The sequence below is a fragment of the Mesoplodon densirostris genome, chromosome X (assembly GCF_025265405.1).
Source record: "Mesoplodon densirostris isolate mMesDen1 chromosome X, mMesDen1 primary haplotype, whole genome shotgun sequence".
Taxonomy (NCBI): Eukaryota; Metazoa; Chordata; class Mammalia; order Artiodactyla; family Ziphiidae; genus Mesoplodon; species Mesoplodon densirostris.
The window spans coordinates 48756786-48773124 of record NC_082681.1 but is presented as its reverse complement, the minus strand read 5'-3'; the positions used below and the strand labels follow the sequence as shown (position 1 = coordinate 48773124).

The following is a 16339-nucleotide window of genomic DNA, read 5'->3' as shown; positions in this document are numbered from 1 at the left end:
AGAGTTTTTTTTTTTAATCTTCAATGCCTTGAAACTTGAGTAAGTTTAAAAGTTAATGTTAATGAGCCATCTCTTCTCAGATTTAATCCTTGAATTTTCCCATATATTCATTTCCCTCCTTACCCTCCTATTTCCTCTATAGATTTTATGAGATACCTCTAATGGAACACTATGGGTCTTAAGCTCAATATGCATTTAGTTATTAGTGAATAGAAAAACGAGTACTTGTGTATCAAAGAAGTGCTAGTCCCTTTGGGATTTTTGCCTCTCAGGGAGGCAACAGGTAGCTGGAATCCTGGTGGATGTAGCTGCTGGGTAATGCATGCTCTGAGGATGTCTGCACTGGTGACTGTGGGATGGGACCAGAGTTTTCCTATAAATGTATTAACATACAGAGCAGTCCAGGAACAGCTGTTAGGCAAACACCACAGCTTGCTGCCCTGGTGCCATCTCTCACTGAGCTCATCAGGTGAGTCAAAGGCAAGTCTGTCTTCCCAGCATGGGGAACTGGATTAGGATCTGCTCAGAGGCACAGTGTGGAACAGTTCTTATGAGTTTGTGAATCACCCTAGAAAGAAGAGAACATCTGTCCCCAAACCTTTGAACTTAAGACCAATCAGAGAGATATTTGCTCCCATCATCTGGATGCCTGCACTCTCATTATGAGAAAACAATGACAAATGATTTATAACTTCTAAACTGTTACCAATGGGGGAAAAAAGATGGTAACCAATTGTATTTTTCAAGATGGTATAGCATACAGTGCTAATTTTTCTTTAACTTAATATAATAGAAATTTATTCTTCTCTCATAAAACAGTCCAACTCTGGTGTTACTTGTCAGGTTTTTTTCATGGATGTCTTTCCTGCAAGGGAGTTACAGGGACCCAGGTTCTTCCATCCTATAGCCTTGCCAGTCCCTTGATACTCAGAGTTCTATGACAAATTCTCTGCTGACAGAGAGTGAGGACATGGAGTATTGCTTGGGAGGTTTTTAGAAGCCAGATGTAGGAGTGACAAATATCACTTCTGTACACATCCATTGGATAGAACTCCATTGTTCCGTGTTTCAGTTTGGGTTCCCCCCAAAGCAGAACTTGAGTGCTGATAGTTTATTTGAGAGGTGATCCCAGGGAGCAACAAAGAGTTAAGAGCCAGAATTGAGTCAAGAAAGAGTTAAAGCCAATATAATGGTGCATTGTCAACATTACTGTTGTAGGTAAGTAATGGGGACTAGGGTTAGCTGTGACCTCTGAGAAGCATACAATATGTCTCCCAGAATTGTCTGCTAAAAAGTTGGAGGGCTGGAAGGTTTATTTATCTCTCCATGTCTCCATGTTCTCTTGGTTAAGGATTGCTCTGGGGGTGAGGGAGGGCATTAATTCCCCTGCAATTCAAGGATGAGCTTCTGTGGGGGTTATGAGAGTTGCTTGAGTCGAATGAGAAGAATCTGATACAAGAAGGTGAATGAAAGTGGCCTGCTTGATTAGGACACTGCTGCTATCAGTGTGAGCTCACAGGCAACTGTCCACAATAGCTGTGGATGCATGCCAAGGAGATATGATAGGAGGCACCAAAACTTCTTGCTACACATGACCTTCACATAATTACAAGGGAATTTAAGTAATGTAGTATAGCTGTGTCCTGTAGAGGTAAAGAAAATCGGAAACAATCTAAATTTTCATAAAGAAGTAGAATATTTAAATAAATTATGAAGTGCGTTCATCAATGGAAAGTTCTCTGAAGTGTATTTTAAAGGGAAAAGAATGAATTGCTGAGCAAGTCAGATAATATTACCCAGATATCAGGAGTGAGATATGGACTTGGCAAGTCATAATTGTATGGATATCATGAACTAGTTGAAATTATCTATTAAGTAAGGAATAGATAGATAGGTAGAGAGATAGATAGATAGATAGACAGACAGACAGACAAAGGTTTTTGGATGCTTATTTCACCCCTTTTTGTTTTCTGTTTCAGGCAATGCTGAAGCGAATATCCTTTTGTCAGCCTATTCTTGTAGATGTGAGAAAATTTCCCTATATTACATGCTTACACATATATTCCCTGGGATTTTATTTCAATAATTCAAACTCTCTCAAAAAGTATATGAGAATTCTCATTTCTTCACTTCATTTCTATTCCTGGTGTCACCAGAATATTTAAACTCCTGTCTAATTGATAAGTGTGCTTCTATTTCTTTGATTTGTATTGAAATTGAGTCTCTCTCTCTCTCTCTCTCTCTCTCTCTCTCTCTCTCTCTCTCTCTCTCTCTCCACACACATACAGAGCCAATGTTAAAATTCTTCTTGTGTAAATTTTGGTCCATTTTTGGGGCTTCTTTCTATACTTAATTTTTGTCAGATGATAGGTGATAAAATTTACTTAGATGCTTTTATTTGCATTCCTTAAATTATTAGTAAGTTTGAACTTTTTCTTGTAGCTATTGACCAGCTACATTTTGTCATCTGTGCACTGTTTACAAATTTTGTCCATTTTGCTATTTTGTTATAGGGGCTGTTAAGGAATTATGGCTAATATCTTTCACTGATACATATATTTATTATATCAACAAATATTTATTGGGTGTTTATTATTTGCCAGACACTACAGCCAAAATTCATATCCCAGATCTTTCTTCTGAGATCTAGATGCTTATATTTATTGGAAATGACCACTTGAAGAAAGAAAAGTATTAGTATCCATCCATACATGCATGAATTATCAACAAGAACATACACATTTTGGGCTTCCCTGCTGGCGCAGTGGATAAGAATCTGCCTGCCAATGCAGGTGACTGGGGTTCAATCCCTGGTCCGGGAAGATCCTACATGCTGTGGAGCAACTAAACCCATGCACCACAACTACTGAGCATGTGCTCTAGAGCCCGTGAGCCACAGCTACTAAAGCCTGTGGGCCTAGAGCTCATGCTCTGCAACAAGAGAAGCTACCGCAGTGGGAAGGCCATGCACTGCAAAGAAGAGTAGCTCCCACTCGCCACAACTAGACAAAGCCTGCATGCAGTAACAAAGACCCAACGCAGCCACACACACCAAAAAAAGAACATACACATTTCAAAACACTTATCCCAAAGTACCGCATGACCACAAAATAAAAAGGATTCAGTGTGTTATTTGAGGAGAACTACTGGCTCAGAGTTAGTTTTTTTCTGTGATCACTATACCTATGGGAAGATGTTTAAAAATTGCCTATGTTTCTGAGTTTTCTTCTTCCCATTTGTAAAATGGGAATAATTTTATCTATATCAGACAATTAATGTGAGAAACAAAAAAGCAAAATATTTAAAGTGTCATACACAGCATACAGTTATTTGGTACTCAACAGACGTTAGTTCCCTTCCTTTCTCACATCCATCCTTCCTTTAAAGAAAACTCCTTTGACATAATCCAAATAGCATGATTACATGTTAATCATGTGGAAATGTTAATTAAGAAAATGTACAAGTTTCCATTAAGTATTAACTTAAGTGTCATTTCTATGTATGGATGTGATCTCTCTGATAATTTAGAAAAAAGAAAAACAATCACTGGGCCAGTTCCGTAGGGTTTGCAAAAGAAAATCATGCCATCCCATTTTATTTCATATATTTCCCCATCCTACTTTTTAATTCCATGTTATTTTCTCAAGAATAATTTGTGCAATGTGATCCATAAAGAAGAGGCTTTGCAGTGGAGCATTGCAATAGAACACTGGGGGCCAGGCACACCATAGGGTCTTGGGTAAGTAATCTCCCCTGTGCTGGTTGTTTTTTGGATAACATCCCAGATAGATGTAGGGGTTTATGAGATCCCATCTGGGAAAGCACATATGATAAAATGTCATATAACTAAATACACACACTCACACAGAAATGAGTGCATGTAAAATGGTGAAATCTGAAAAAGGTTGGTGGGTTATATCTGTTGACAAAAAAATTAATCAACAGTCAATCTAAGAAAGAAATGGAAAATTAATTCAAGCCAACCTGAGGATTACAACCCAGGAGACAGTCTTTCAGAAAGCACTGGGTACTGTTCCAAAGAGGTAAAAGGGAGACCAGTATATATGTGATTTTAGAGAAGAGGTATGTACAATCAAGCACACATCTTGGTAGAAGTTTACTGTTATTCGCAAGGGACAGATATCTTAGTTAATGGTTTTAGTGCTTTTCTAAGTATGAGAAGATGCAAGAAACTGGATTCATAAAATTTTTCTCCTGAAAATATCTAGCTATCTGAAGGCCAGTTCTGCCACTTTTCCCAGAGCACAGAGTGCCTCATTCCTGATCTCCACCCCGAACTCCTTTCAGGGTGTGTTGAAGGTCAGAGACTTGTAGAGCCTCATGGTAAGCAACCTTCTTTAGTTGGCACAGCTCCCTCATAGTCATAAATATGACCAAGGGTTGGGAGACATTTCATGACCATTTTGTCCCATGGTGTTAGAAATGCTCATTCCCAGGTCACTCCAGGATTTCGTTGACAGGCCACTCAATGTGCTATTACTGGACTAAGCCCTATTAACAGTAGCTAAAACTCTCTAGACCGCATGTCTTACTAGTTTGTTATGGTCCAGGAAAAGATTCCCTCTTGTTGCTTCTTCATGTATCTAGAGTTACACTATTACAATCATTACTCTCATATAGAATTACATATTTGGTCAATTGTTTCAAGTCTCCTAGTCTTCATTATTTTTATTGGAGGCTCAGTCACACATTTGGTAATGCAAGAAAAAAAATCATAAAATAGGCAGAATACAAATAATATACATAGTAACATTAGTAAGGTCATAAGTAAGTGTTTAAGCTAAGACCTTCCATTAAGTGGGGCACCCAGTATCTCCCCAGGTCATATGACCAGCCTATTCTTCACCAGTCACTATCTTTAAGGGAAGTGATATATTGGCATTGTACATAAAGTTCACCAAAGATGTTTGTATGTACAAGGTGAATGGTGGGTCATTGTGACCCCTTACATGATTAAGAAAGGAATGTTATCTTCTAAGGAGTTACATGGCTGGCATCAGAAAAAGAAAAATTGTCCTTTGTGGTTGAGCAGGTATTTCTGCTGTTGGGGAGGTGTGGTCAATGCATAACGCAGATGCACAATGCACACTAGAGGAGAGGGAGGGGGACCAAAGAAGTGGAGAAAAATTTTTATGTTTAAATTTTTCTTGTCTTACCTTAAACTATGAATTTTATTTCATCATATCAATGTCAGTTTTCTGTTTGTGATATTTTATTGTACCTACACAAGTTACCATTGAGGGAAAATGGGTAAGGGGCATAAGACATCTCTCTCTATTGTCTCTTACAAGTACCTGTAAATCTACAATTGTCTAAAAATAGGTTTTAAAAAGGCATGGTTTTTCTAATTTAGGAAACTAAGAAAACTCACCCCCAATTGAACACTTGCTATGTGCCAGGCAGTGGGGCTTGTGGCTTCACATGAACTACCTACTCTCTAGGATAAAAATACTTCCTGATCTGCCCTGAACAGAAGGGTTGCCTGTTGACCTGGCATCCCATATAGTTTAACATTTGTCCAAAAATCTTCATTGTTAAACAATGTATTATTATTGCTGATATTTACATTAAAGTGTTACTGAGTCCAAGCTCACACCACTTGCCACAAGTCAGGCCAATAAATCGAGAGACAAGGTGTTGGGGCAGGGAAAATCGACTTTATTCGGAAAGCCAGCAAACTGAGAAGATGGCAGACTAATGTCCTAAAGAACCATGTTAATTTGGGGTAGAATTCAAGCTTCTTTTATGTTAGCAAAAGGAGAAGCAGGAGGAGGTGAGGTCAGGTGGTGAGGAATAGCCTTAAGCAGCTGTGCATGGGTGGTGGTCTGAGGGAGGTTATGAAACTTCTTTGTTCTTGGTTGGTTGACTCACATTGAAGTTAATCAGGTCTGGTCAAGAAGTTCCTGCAGAACTAGATAAGACAAACGTTAATTTTTCTTGTTCTTGTTTCTTATCACCTTGGGGGGAGGTAGAGTTTTTTCAAAAGGGAGCTATCACCTACACCCCAAGTTGCAGGCAAAATTCCTTCAATGATTAATGTGGTTATGTGCAGAGCTAGCATGACTAAGCAAAGGCAACTAACAGCAGAATACAAAGGTAAGAGCTAAAATAGTTTCAGGATAGAGTAAGAGTTGTTCTTTCTTGTTACAAAAGTAAGCCAGAATAGGTTTAGGAGACCTTGTTTACTTGTATTAGTTTCCTAATGTTGCTGTAAAAAAATAACCACAAACTTGAAGGCTTAAAACAATACACATTTATTATCTTACAGCTGCAGAAGTCAAAAGCTCAAAATCAGTTTTACTGGGCTAAGATCAAGTTTATTGGCAGGGCTGTGTTCCCTCTGGAGGCTCTAGAGGAGAATCCATTTTCTTGCCTTTTCTAGTTTATAGAGCTGCATTCCTTGCATCCCTTGGCTCATGGCTCCTTACTTCATCTTTGAAGCCAGCAATTTAGCACCTTGCTTCAGCTGTCACATTGCCTTCTTCTGTAGTAAAATCTCCCTCTATCTCCCTCTTATAAGGACACTTGTAATCGTATTTAAGGCCTACCTGGATAATCCGGGATATTTTTCTTGTCTCAAAATTCTTAACTTAATCACATTTGCAAAGTCTCTTTTCTAATTCAACATAATTAACACATCCCTTTCAAGGACAACATACAGGGTATTCACTGTTAAAATGAAGTAAGCTCACACAGGAGCAGCTGGAGAGCGAGCCCCTCTTTGTCTTGAGTGGTAGTGACAAAAGCATTTGATGCTGCTACCTCTACTGGTTATATGTGATTAGCTAGTTAGGCCATGACCATGCCAAGGACATTTAAAATGCATAAAAATGTATGAGAAATATGTGAGGGAAGTAAAAGCTGAGCTGTGCTGCCATGGAGCTTGAACATCCTTGGTACAGTGGTTTTGTCATTTATTATGCAGTGTAAATCTACATCTATATTTATTTTATTGTTGGAAATGGTTTCTTCAATCTTTGAACAAGATTGAATAAAAAATTAAGTAACAAATTCTGTTTTCTTTGGTGATAAACATTTAACTCCCACAAAATGTTTGCTGACATTTACTATGCACCAAGGGGACTGTGGTGATATTATTGACCTCAAGAAAACCCAAATCTACAAACCTGCTAAAGAAACATTCGCATCTACTTCAGAAGGTAGTAGTTATTTTAAAAAGAATATGTCAATTGAGTACATACAGATGCAGAAGTTGTGTTGACTTCTCATTCTATGAACAGAACTACTAATTTAGAAGAAATTATTTTTCTTCTCATTTAATTATTCAAATTTTGAATCCCAAGTTTTTGTGTGCATGTTCAAAAGTAGAAGCGATAGCTCCTAATATGTTGGCTCTGTTAGCAAAAGAACTTAGGAAAGAATTATTGATGATAGTTTAAAATCAGCATCAACAGATGATTACAAAGAAAATCAGTTACTAGCAACAGTGATTTGATATTACTTTCATCAAATTAATGGAATAATAATACAATAATAATGCATTTTTTGTATTATTGATGAAAGGGAAACATGTAGCCTTGTTATTAATGGCATTGTGAATTCAGTTAATAAATTCAACTTTGAGGATAAAATTACTTGTTATGTGGTGTTAATGTGTTAATGAGAATACACATTTTGGTGGAACAAAATGTTGCAGGAAGATAAATGCTTTACTAAATTAAGAAACACATGCATCAGAAATATAATCAGAATTGGTTGTGTCACACATGTAAATAATAATTGTGTAAGCAAGATGTGGTATTTTGCAAATCAAAATAGAAACGGTGGTGTCCCATAGTTACACATATGAACACTCAGAAACACGTATACCCTGTGTGTGTTTGTGTGTGTGTGTCTGTGACAACACTGTAGAAGCTACACTATTGGCAGTTTTCTAGTCTTGGGTTGGGTGGTGGTTTCACAAATGTGAAAGAGGAAAATAAAAAGAAAGGGAATGGAAGAGAAGTAAGAGGGACAAACATGGGTTACACGATGCATCTGTGCATCTGTGGTCCATATTTTTAAATTTTTTTTGATGTTCAAGCAAAAGAAGCTTTAATAATACAACACTATTAAAAAATACAACAGTACTATTCCTAATAACAATAACAATGAAAATAATAATAACAGTGACCACAAAAGCAGAGGGAGCCTACACTTTGCCAGGCACTATATACAGCTGACTTCACTGACATGCTAAAAGTACATCCCACCCATTCTGTGATATGTTGCATGACTTGATGTCTGACATTGTGTGGGCTACTCACACAGGTGAGGAATTGAGGGTAGAGCTGTGGAGGGATTTGCTGTTCCATCCCAGAAGAGATGCTCTCAATTTACGAAAGGCTATCCTCAGTAACATGAATGGTCTACACAAGTTCTTTCTTTCTTTTTTTCTTGGAGGGTAAAATTGGGATGGAAATACTAAGGAAACAGGTTTAACTCAGTCAAAGGATGATTGTACAGAACTCTAAGAGGTAGTGAGCTCCCCATTATCGGGATATGCAAGTGTAACCTGGCTTAAATGTTTTTTTAGGGCATTTTATTTTATTTTATTTTATTTTATTTTTAATTAGTTTCTGCTTTATAACAAAGTGAATCAGTCATACATACACATCTGTTCCCACATCCCTTCCCTCCTGGCTTAAATGTTTTAATGCAACCTTTTTTCCTTTTTTCTTTTTTAACTTTTTAGCAGTCTGACATTCTCTCTAGATGAGAATAGGTTAAACGTTGGAGTGCAAGTTTCCAGTGTGGAGAGAAGTGAACAGAGAAGGCGAGAAGGAAGTTGGTAAAATCAGTTTGGGGTTATAGATTTTGAGGTCCCTCAGGGACATTCAGGCGGTGGCGTCCAATAGACAGTTGGCAAAGAAGGTCTGAGACTCAGGGGAGGGAATAACCTGGATATGTAGATTTGGAAATCATCTGTGTTAAGAGGGAAATGAACAGAGATCAGCCAGGGAGAGAGAAAACATGGACCGGAGAAGAGCAGAGGCTCAGGACATAGCTGCTACTCAAGGTGGCAGCGCAGCTTCCTGGCTGGCACCACCACCAGGGCTCTGGAGTCAGGCAGAGTTGGTCTTGAAAGCGGGCTGTGGGGCTCCGTGTGGAGCGCTCTTGGAGAAGTCGGGTACCCTCCCTGTGATCAGCTGTCACAACTGGGGATGAAGGGCATCTCAGAGGGATGCTGAGCGAGGACCTGAGAGGCGCCAGGTAAAGCACCTGCAGTCAGGAAGCCTCCCCCCACCTGCTCTGTCGGTAACTCCTCCTTCTCCAACCACCCCGCCCCCACACAGTCCTCAGCTGTCCGGTCCCTCTGGGATGGGGCGGGGGGGAGACCGAGCTCTGGTGACGTGGCGCTCACGTGACTGGCCGGGCACCCTGCAATCTGGTCCCAGCGCCGTCGCTCCCGTCGACCGCGCGGAACCAGCTCCCGGAGCTGCCCGGGTGGCGGGCGAGGGGCGAGCGGGCTTAGGTGAGCTAGAGGAGGCGCAGGCCCGGCCCGGGCGCTGCAGGTCAGTGTGAAGGTGGGCGCTGCTGGCGGCCCGGGTGGGGGTGGAAGCGGATGGGACTAGGATCCGGGAGCAGCGGGGAGAGGGGAAGGGGTCCCGAGATGGGTGAGGAGGGGCACGGGGCGCGGCGTGGGCAGGTGGGGAGGGAGGACCCTGCAACCGGCCCTGCCGCCTCTTCGACGCCCCTCCTCTGCGCCCTCCATCCATTTTCGAGCCTGAAATGGGGTCGGGGGGACGGGGGGAAGCAGTGCGACCGTGAAACGTAGACAAATTCTGGAAATAACCCCCCTCTCACACTCTGCCCCTATGAGGAAATATTGATCTCCGCGTAAAGGGGTGGGGGCGGGGCGGGTTGCCTGCCGGGGAGGGGTCCCAGCGACCCAAACAGTTTGTAAAGCATCCTGGTCTGATCCTGAGGCCTGACAAAAAGATTTGGCGACTGAGGTGCGGGGTCAGGGGAGATCGGGGGGAACCGTTGGATGTGGAGGGCCCGGATTTGGGAAAGGGACTTCAGTCCACTGACCCTGCAGCCCCTCTCTGTCTCCTGTCTGTCTACAGGTCTGCATGTCTGTTCCCAGCACTCTGCAAGACTAGTAAAGGAGGAGGAACCTGTCCAGAATCCCTGCAGGTCAGCGAAAGGAGCGAGAGGCACTGGACAGGCACAGGGCTGGGGACCGGATGTGGAGGGCACAGCTTGGGCAGAATTTGAGGGCCCCACTGACCATCCCCCCACCGTATGTAATATACACACTTTCTGCCACGCTGAAGGATGGTACAAGGTGGCAAGGCCTGCCAGGGAAATGGTTGGCTCTCAGTGCAGGAGGAATGGTGGGGTAAAGGGTGGCCAGAAGGCTCACTAGGCTGGGCCAGGTCAGGGGAACGCTGACAAGGGTGAGATGCCAGTACTATCCGGACCTACATTCCACGCCCAAGCCCTCAGTTTCTTTGTCTTCTCTTGTCGCTCTCCCCCACCCCACCCCATCCCATCCCCCAGGACAGGAAAACGAGGGGACATCTCAACATGGAAAAACTCTGCAATGAAAATGAAGGAAAGCTGGAAAGCGAAGGAAAGCCAGAAAATGAAGTAGAGCCTGAAAATGAAGGAAAGTCAGATGAGGAAGAAAAGCAAGAAGTGGAGGGGAAGTCAGAACACGAGGGAGAGCTCCAGAATGAGGGACGGCCAGAAGACGAGGGACAACCAGAAGACGAGGGGAAGCAAGAAAAGCAGGGCAAGTCTGAAGCTGAGGGAAGACCACACGGTGAGGGCAAGCGGGAATCCCAGGCAAAGCCAGAGAGTCAGCCGTGGGCTGCCAAAAACCGCCCCTCTGAAGACTATGTGCCCCGGAAAGCAAAAAGAAAAACGGACAGGGGGACGGTCGATTCCCCCAAGGACTATCAGGACAACTTACAGGAAAGGCACCTGGGCAGTGAGGAGATGATGAGAGAATGTGCAGATATGTCAAGGGCTCAGGAAGAGCTAAGGAAAAGACAGAAAATGGGTGGTTTTCATTGGATGCAAACAGATGTACAGGATCCATTCACCCCAAGGGGGCAACGAGGTGTCAGGGGAATGAGGGGCGGAGGTAGAGGCCAGAGGGGCTTACATGATATCCCATATCTTTAATGCCTTTGGCCTTCAATTCTGATTTCTCTGATGAGAATATCGCTGACCCTGCTTTCCCTGGCAGGCATTTTCCAGGCTATGTGCTTTAACCTTAAGCTGATACTTTGATTTAGGTGTCACTGTCATTACCAGCAGCCTTTTGATCCAACTACAGTGCTCTTTGTGTTTCAGTAGGGGATTTTCACCCACGTGCATGGAAGAGATGTTCATGGTACACTGTAAAACAACAATAAAGAAAAAAGTTTTCTGAATCGAATATATAGTATCAAACCATTTTTGTAAAAGTATAAATGTTTGTGTAATGCATCTGTGCACAGAAAAAACTAAAAATTAAGTGATGCTTTTTTCTTGCATGGTAGCCAAAAATAGGTCACATCTGCACTCAAAAATAAGTCCAGTCACCTGATGGCACCTCCATGCCATTCCTCTGCAGATGTGCCCATCCCCATGTCTTCTCCTAGTAGTAACCATGTCAATGGGCACTGCTATCCTTTCTCTGAGTCCTTTACCATCCTATGGCTCCCACCATGTGTGATTCTTTATCTTTTTTTTCTTTGCTCACTCATCTCTGCTTTTTCCTAAATTATATGCATTATGTTAGTCATTAAAATAAAACTAAGGGACTTCCCTGGTGGCACAGTGGTTAAGAATCCACCTGCCAATGCAGGGGACACAGGTTCAATCCTTGGTCTGGGAAGATCCCACATGCCGTGGAGCAACAAAGCCCATGTGCCGGAACTACTGAGCCTGTGCTCTAGAACCTGCGATCCACAACTACTGAAGCCTGCATGCCTAGAGCCCATGCTCCACAACAAGAGAAGCCACTGCAATGAGAAGCCTGCATGCCGCAAAGAAGAGTAACCCCTGCTCGCTGCAACTAGAGAAAGCCTGCGTGCAGCAACAAAGACCCAACGGAGCCAAAAATAAATAAATAAATAAATAAATTTACTGGGGGGAAAAAAAAACTAAGACCAGAAAACAATACATGATAAGTGATTGGACTGTTCAGTGAGTTTTTGAGAGCAATGAAGACACAATATTCCTATTGTTAGAATGTACAATAATAGGTAAAACTCATATTAACTCTGGTACCCAGAGCTAGAGGAATCAACTTGGCAGTTATAACAGACACACTGTTGTAAGGGTCAGTGTTGTCATCTGTAAAATAGGGATAATATTTGCCTCATGGGACTACCAAGTGGATCAAATGAGGCACTGAATATATGAGATGTGTTGTGACCTAGCCCCCACCAGATACCTGGGGGAGGAATGGCTCCCATACCACTTTCATGCAGTAGCAGGTATGTAGATGGAATCAGACTCTTAGAGGAAAACCGAGGGAGGTCTCACTTGTGTCCAGGAACAAGTTCAGGCAGCTGAGAGATAGGTGCCACTCTCTCTGGGATACTGCCATGTCTGCTGGGCACTGTGCCTCTTCTCCTGGGTCCTGTACTCATTACTGATACTGTGTAATGAGCTGGAGGGTGTAAGGTGCCAAAGCCATATCAATTTCTCTGGAGTCAGTGCCCACCTACACTTGACCTCTATAGAAGTGTGGATAAAGCCCTCTCTTCACTTTAGAGTTAACGGTTACCCTGTTACCTGTGAGTATCCCCCTAGTGCTACTTGAGACTAGTACCTTTCAGACTCTTTAAGCAAAATGATCATTTATGTGTATTTTGTTGGTTTGCGTGTTTTTGCATACATAAGCATCCTTCTTACCAAATTCAGATGTTGCAGGTTAGACCAGGGGGGAAATACCTGCATGGTAGAAACTGTGCTATTCTCACAGGTTAATATCTCACCTGAAGTCTCTCTTTCCTGGGTTGAATTCTCTCCCAGGAAACTCTTGTCAGGCCCTGCATTAGCAGTTCAGCAGACCCATCAACATATTTGATTTTTAGATCCTTATCAGTGAATATGTGGTGAATACACCAGCTGCATCAGCATAACCTGCGAGCTAATTAGAAATGCAGAGTCCCAGGCCCTACTCAGACCTACTGAGTTGGAATCTTCATTTTAACAAGATCCCCAGATGATTCCTATGCACACTGAAGTTTGAGAAGCACTGGATTAGAGGGAGACTCTTTTTAGGCTCCCCACTCCCACCTTCACATGAAGGATGTGCCTGAAAGGATAAGTATATGCCCCATATAAGATACACATCATAGATTATTAAACAGACCCATGTTTGTCAATCTGCAGTTACCCCTCCCCCCATGCATTAGTAGGTCTTGAAATTAATTCACTGGGTAAATAATAATGACTAATTTAGGAACTCAAAATTTTCTCCAAGTTTAGCCTCTGTCTACACAAATAACCTTGGAAAAATAACTTCAGTTGTCGAACAGGGGTTACTTACAATTCCAAAATGATCCGCAAGCCATGGGCTTCACAGGCTGGATAGGAACTACTGAAATTCACAGCTAGAGCTGTCATTAGTAAAAGAAATATACACTCAGCAGCACCAAGGAGAGCTCCTGGGCTGGAGAAAGTGGAATTTCTTAAGCCCAGAAGACAGGTTCTGCAAAGTGAAACTAAACAACTGTGGAATCTGTGCTGTAAAAGGGCCCAGTGAAGGGCTCTGTGTTGCCACAGGAGCATAGCCTCACAAAAGAACAGAAGCATGCCTGCCAGGGTGGGAGGCCAGGGGTGAGGGGCTGTCCTGGAGGGATAGCAGCTGAGCTACCAGCAGATGGTCTTTCTCTACTTAGCCTGGGGGAATCAAGGCCTCGGGTTTTAGAGACAACATATATCATGTTGGTTTTGTGCTTGAACTCCCTATGATTTCCAGTTCTGAGTGGTGCCCAGAGCAAGAAAAAGATCTACAGTAGGTCCAGGCTGTAGGGTAAGTTTCTCTGACACTTCAGCTTCATGACTCTGCAGACCCGATTGTACTGTATTCCTGCTAGACAGAGTCTATGAAGACTTAGAAAGCCCCAGTAGTAGAATTACAATACACACCCTAGTGTTTTAGAGAAAACAACATGCCTTCTTCTGTTGGCAACTAGTCTCTGTTTGAAAATTGCTTGTAGCTTGCTACCAGCCCTTGGTAAAGACTTAACATCTGATCATGAGGTTTTAATTTTCTGCGCAAATGAGACATCCACTATGAACTTGTTTCTGTATAGTCTTTTGAATAACAAAGTTTGGTGTGAGCACCAACTTTCTACCATTAATTGCAAATGGATTAAAAGACTGGGCCTGAGTAAGTAAAGAAGGCACAAGTAAATTACAGACCTACTCTTGTTATTTCATTCTCTCTCTCTCAAAACATATATTGTCTCATGGGGAGTTCCTCAAGACCAGTTAGAAAAAGAGGGATACAACGGTGGTCCAGTTCATGGATGTATCTTCTTGGTGTGTTGACAGTAGGTGCAAATGGATGTCTGCTGCACTATAGCCCCACTCAGGAATGACTCAGAAAATAGTGGGAAAGAGAAATGATACCAGTGGGTAGAATTTTTGTGTGAAGACATCATGGTGGTAGGTATGGATGTACTCTGGTTCATGTGCAATGATTGAAAGATTTGTCAGGGACTTGGAGATAATTAAATTGGAAAATTAATGATGAGGAAGTCTGAGGAATAGGTTTGTAGATGGCCACTCATAAAGGGCACAGATGGTACAGATATTTATGTCTCAAGATATAATCATTTACTCTTGCACAACAAATTACCACACACTTAACTGCTTAACAGATCACTCATTTATTAGCTCACACATCTGTAGGTCAGAAGTCTGGCACACCATGGTTGTGTTTTCTCTGCTCAGGGTGTCACAAGGTTAACATCAAGATGTCAGCCAAACCAAGTTCTCTTCTAGTAACTCTGGGGAAAAAATCTGCTTCCAAGTTCATTTATGTTGTTTTCAGAATTCAGTTCCTTGCAGCTGTAGGATTGTGGTCGTACACGTTTTTGCTGGTGGTAAGGCTGTTTTCAGTTTGTAGAGGCTACCTGCATTCTTTACCATGAGACTCACTCTATTCTCAAGCCAGCAATAGCACATTGACTCTTTCTCATGCTTCTTATCTCTGACTTTTCTGTCTCTAACTCTAGACCACTTATTTAAAGGGATGATATGATTAGGTAAGGCCCACCTAGATAATCTTCCTATGTTAAGGCCAACTGATTTGAGACCCTAATTACATCTACAAGATGACTTCACAGAAATATATGGATTAGTGTTTGACTGAATAACTTGAAGAAGGTATATATACACTATTGGCTGGTAATTTGGTAGGCCATCTTAAAATTATGCCTACCACAGTCTGCCTTCTGATCCCCAAAGATTCATGTCCTTCCCAAATGCAAAATACATTCACCTTCTCCCAAGGTTCCCAAGAATCTCATTCCATTACAGTGTTGGCTCAGAAGTCAAAATCTCATCATCTAAATTATCTAAACCAGATGTGGATGAGAATCTTGGGCATAATTTGTTAAGTGCAGTTCCTAAAGATATTACTCTCCTCTGTGGACCTATGAAACTAAAGACACAAATTTTCTGCCCACAAAACTCCCAACATATAATGTTGGGAGAGGCACAAGATAACAGTTATAGATGAAAATGGGGAAAATGGAAGATAAAAAGGAGTCACTATCCCAAAAGAGCTGGACTTCCATTATTAGATTTCAAGGCCTGAGAATAGTCCTCTGTGGCTCTTAGCCTCACCCTCTGTGCTTATGGCTCTGGACTCTTGACTCTTAGCTCTGTATTCTGAGCTCTTGGTTCTGTCCTCTGATTCATCCTTCCTTTTTAATTAAAGGTAGCATGTGTTCCCAGTTAAGTAGCTTTATCAGGCAGCTTCCCACCAGAAAAATTTGGGGGTTCAGATATTCTGCTTTCATTTTGTGCTCTTCTATCTCTTTCATTCCAAGCTGACAATATTTCCATTGATATAATTTTCTTAAGAACCTTGCAATTCTTGAATAAATTGCACTGGGTTTTACTCCACTGGACAAAATCTACACACACAATTATCTCGGAGATCATGTTTCTCTATCTTTGGCTCCTGCTGAGGTGGCTGAGTGTGCATGCCTTAGGCTCCTAAAGGATGTGCATATTCCTTACCACATGGTGCCTCCATCACCAAGCCAGTAGTGATACATTAAATCATTCTCATACTTCAAATTATTGACTTCTTTGTCTCTGACCTCTAGACCCCTTAAGCTTCCTAGAGGCT

At 42.0% G+C, this 16339-nt stretch overlaps 1 protein-coding gene across 1 annotated transcript; it reads left to right on the top strand.

The window, feature by feature from the left end:
- Window positions 1-10554: 10554 nt before the first annotated feature.
- Window positions 10555-11157, top strand: LOC132482660 (transcription elongation factor A protein-like 3). Its single transcript, XM_060087973.1, has one exon. The coding sequence runs from the start codon at window positions 10555-10557 to the stop codon at window positions 11155-11157; it is 603 nt and encodes a 200-aa protein (XP_059943956.1).
- Window positions 11158-16339: the final 5182 nt, after the last annotated feature.

Coding starts and splice junctions, on each gene's coding strand:
- LOC132482660 (XM_060087973.1), top strand. CDS start 10,555: ATGGAAAAACTCTGCAATGAAAATGAAGGAAAGCTGGAAAGCGAAGGA.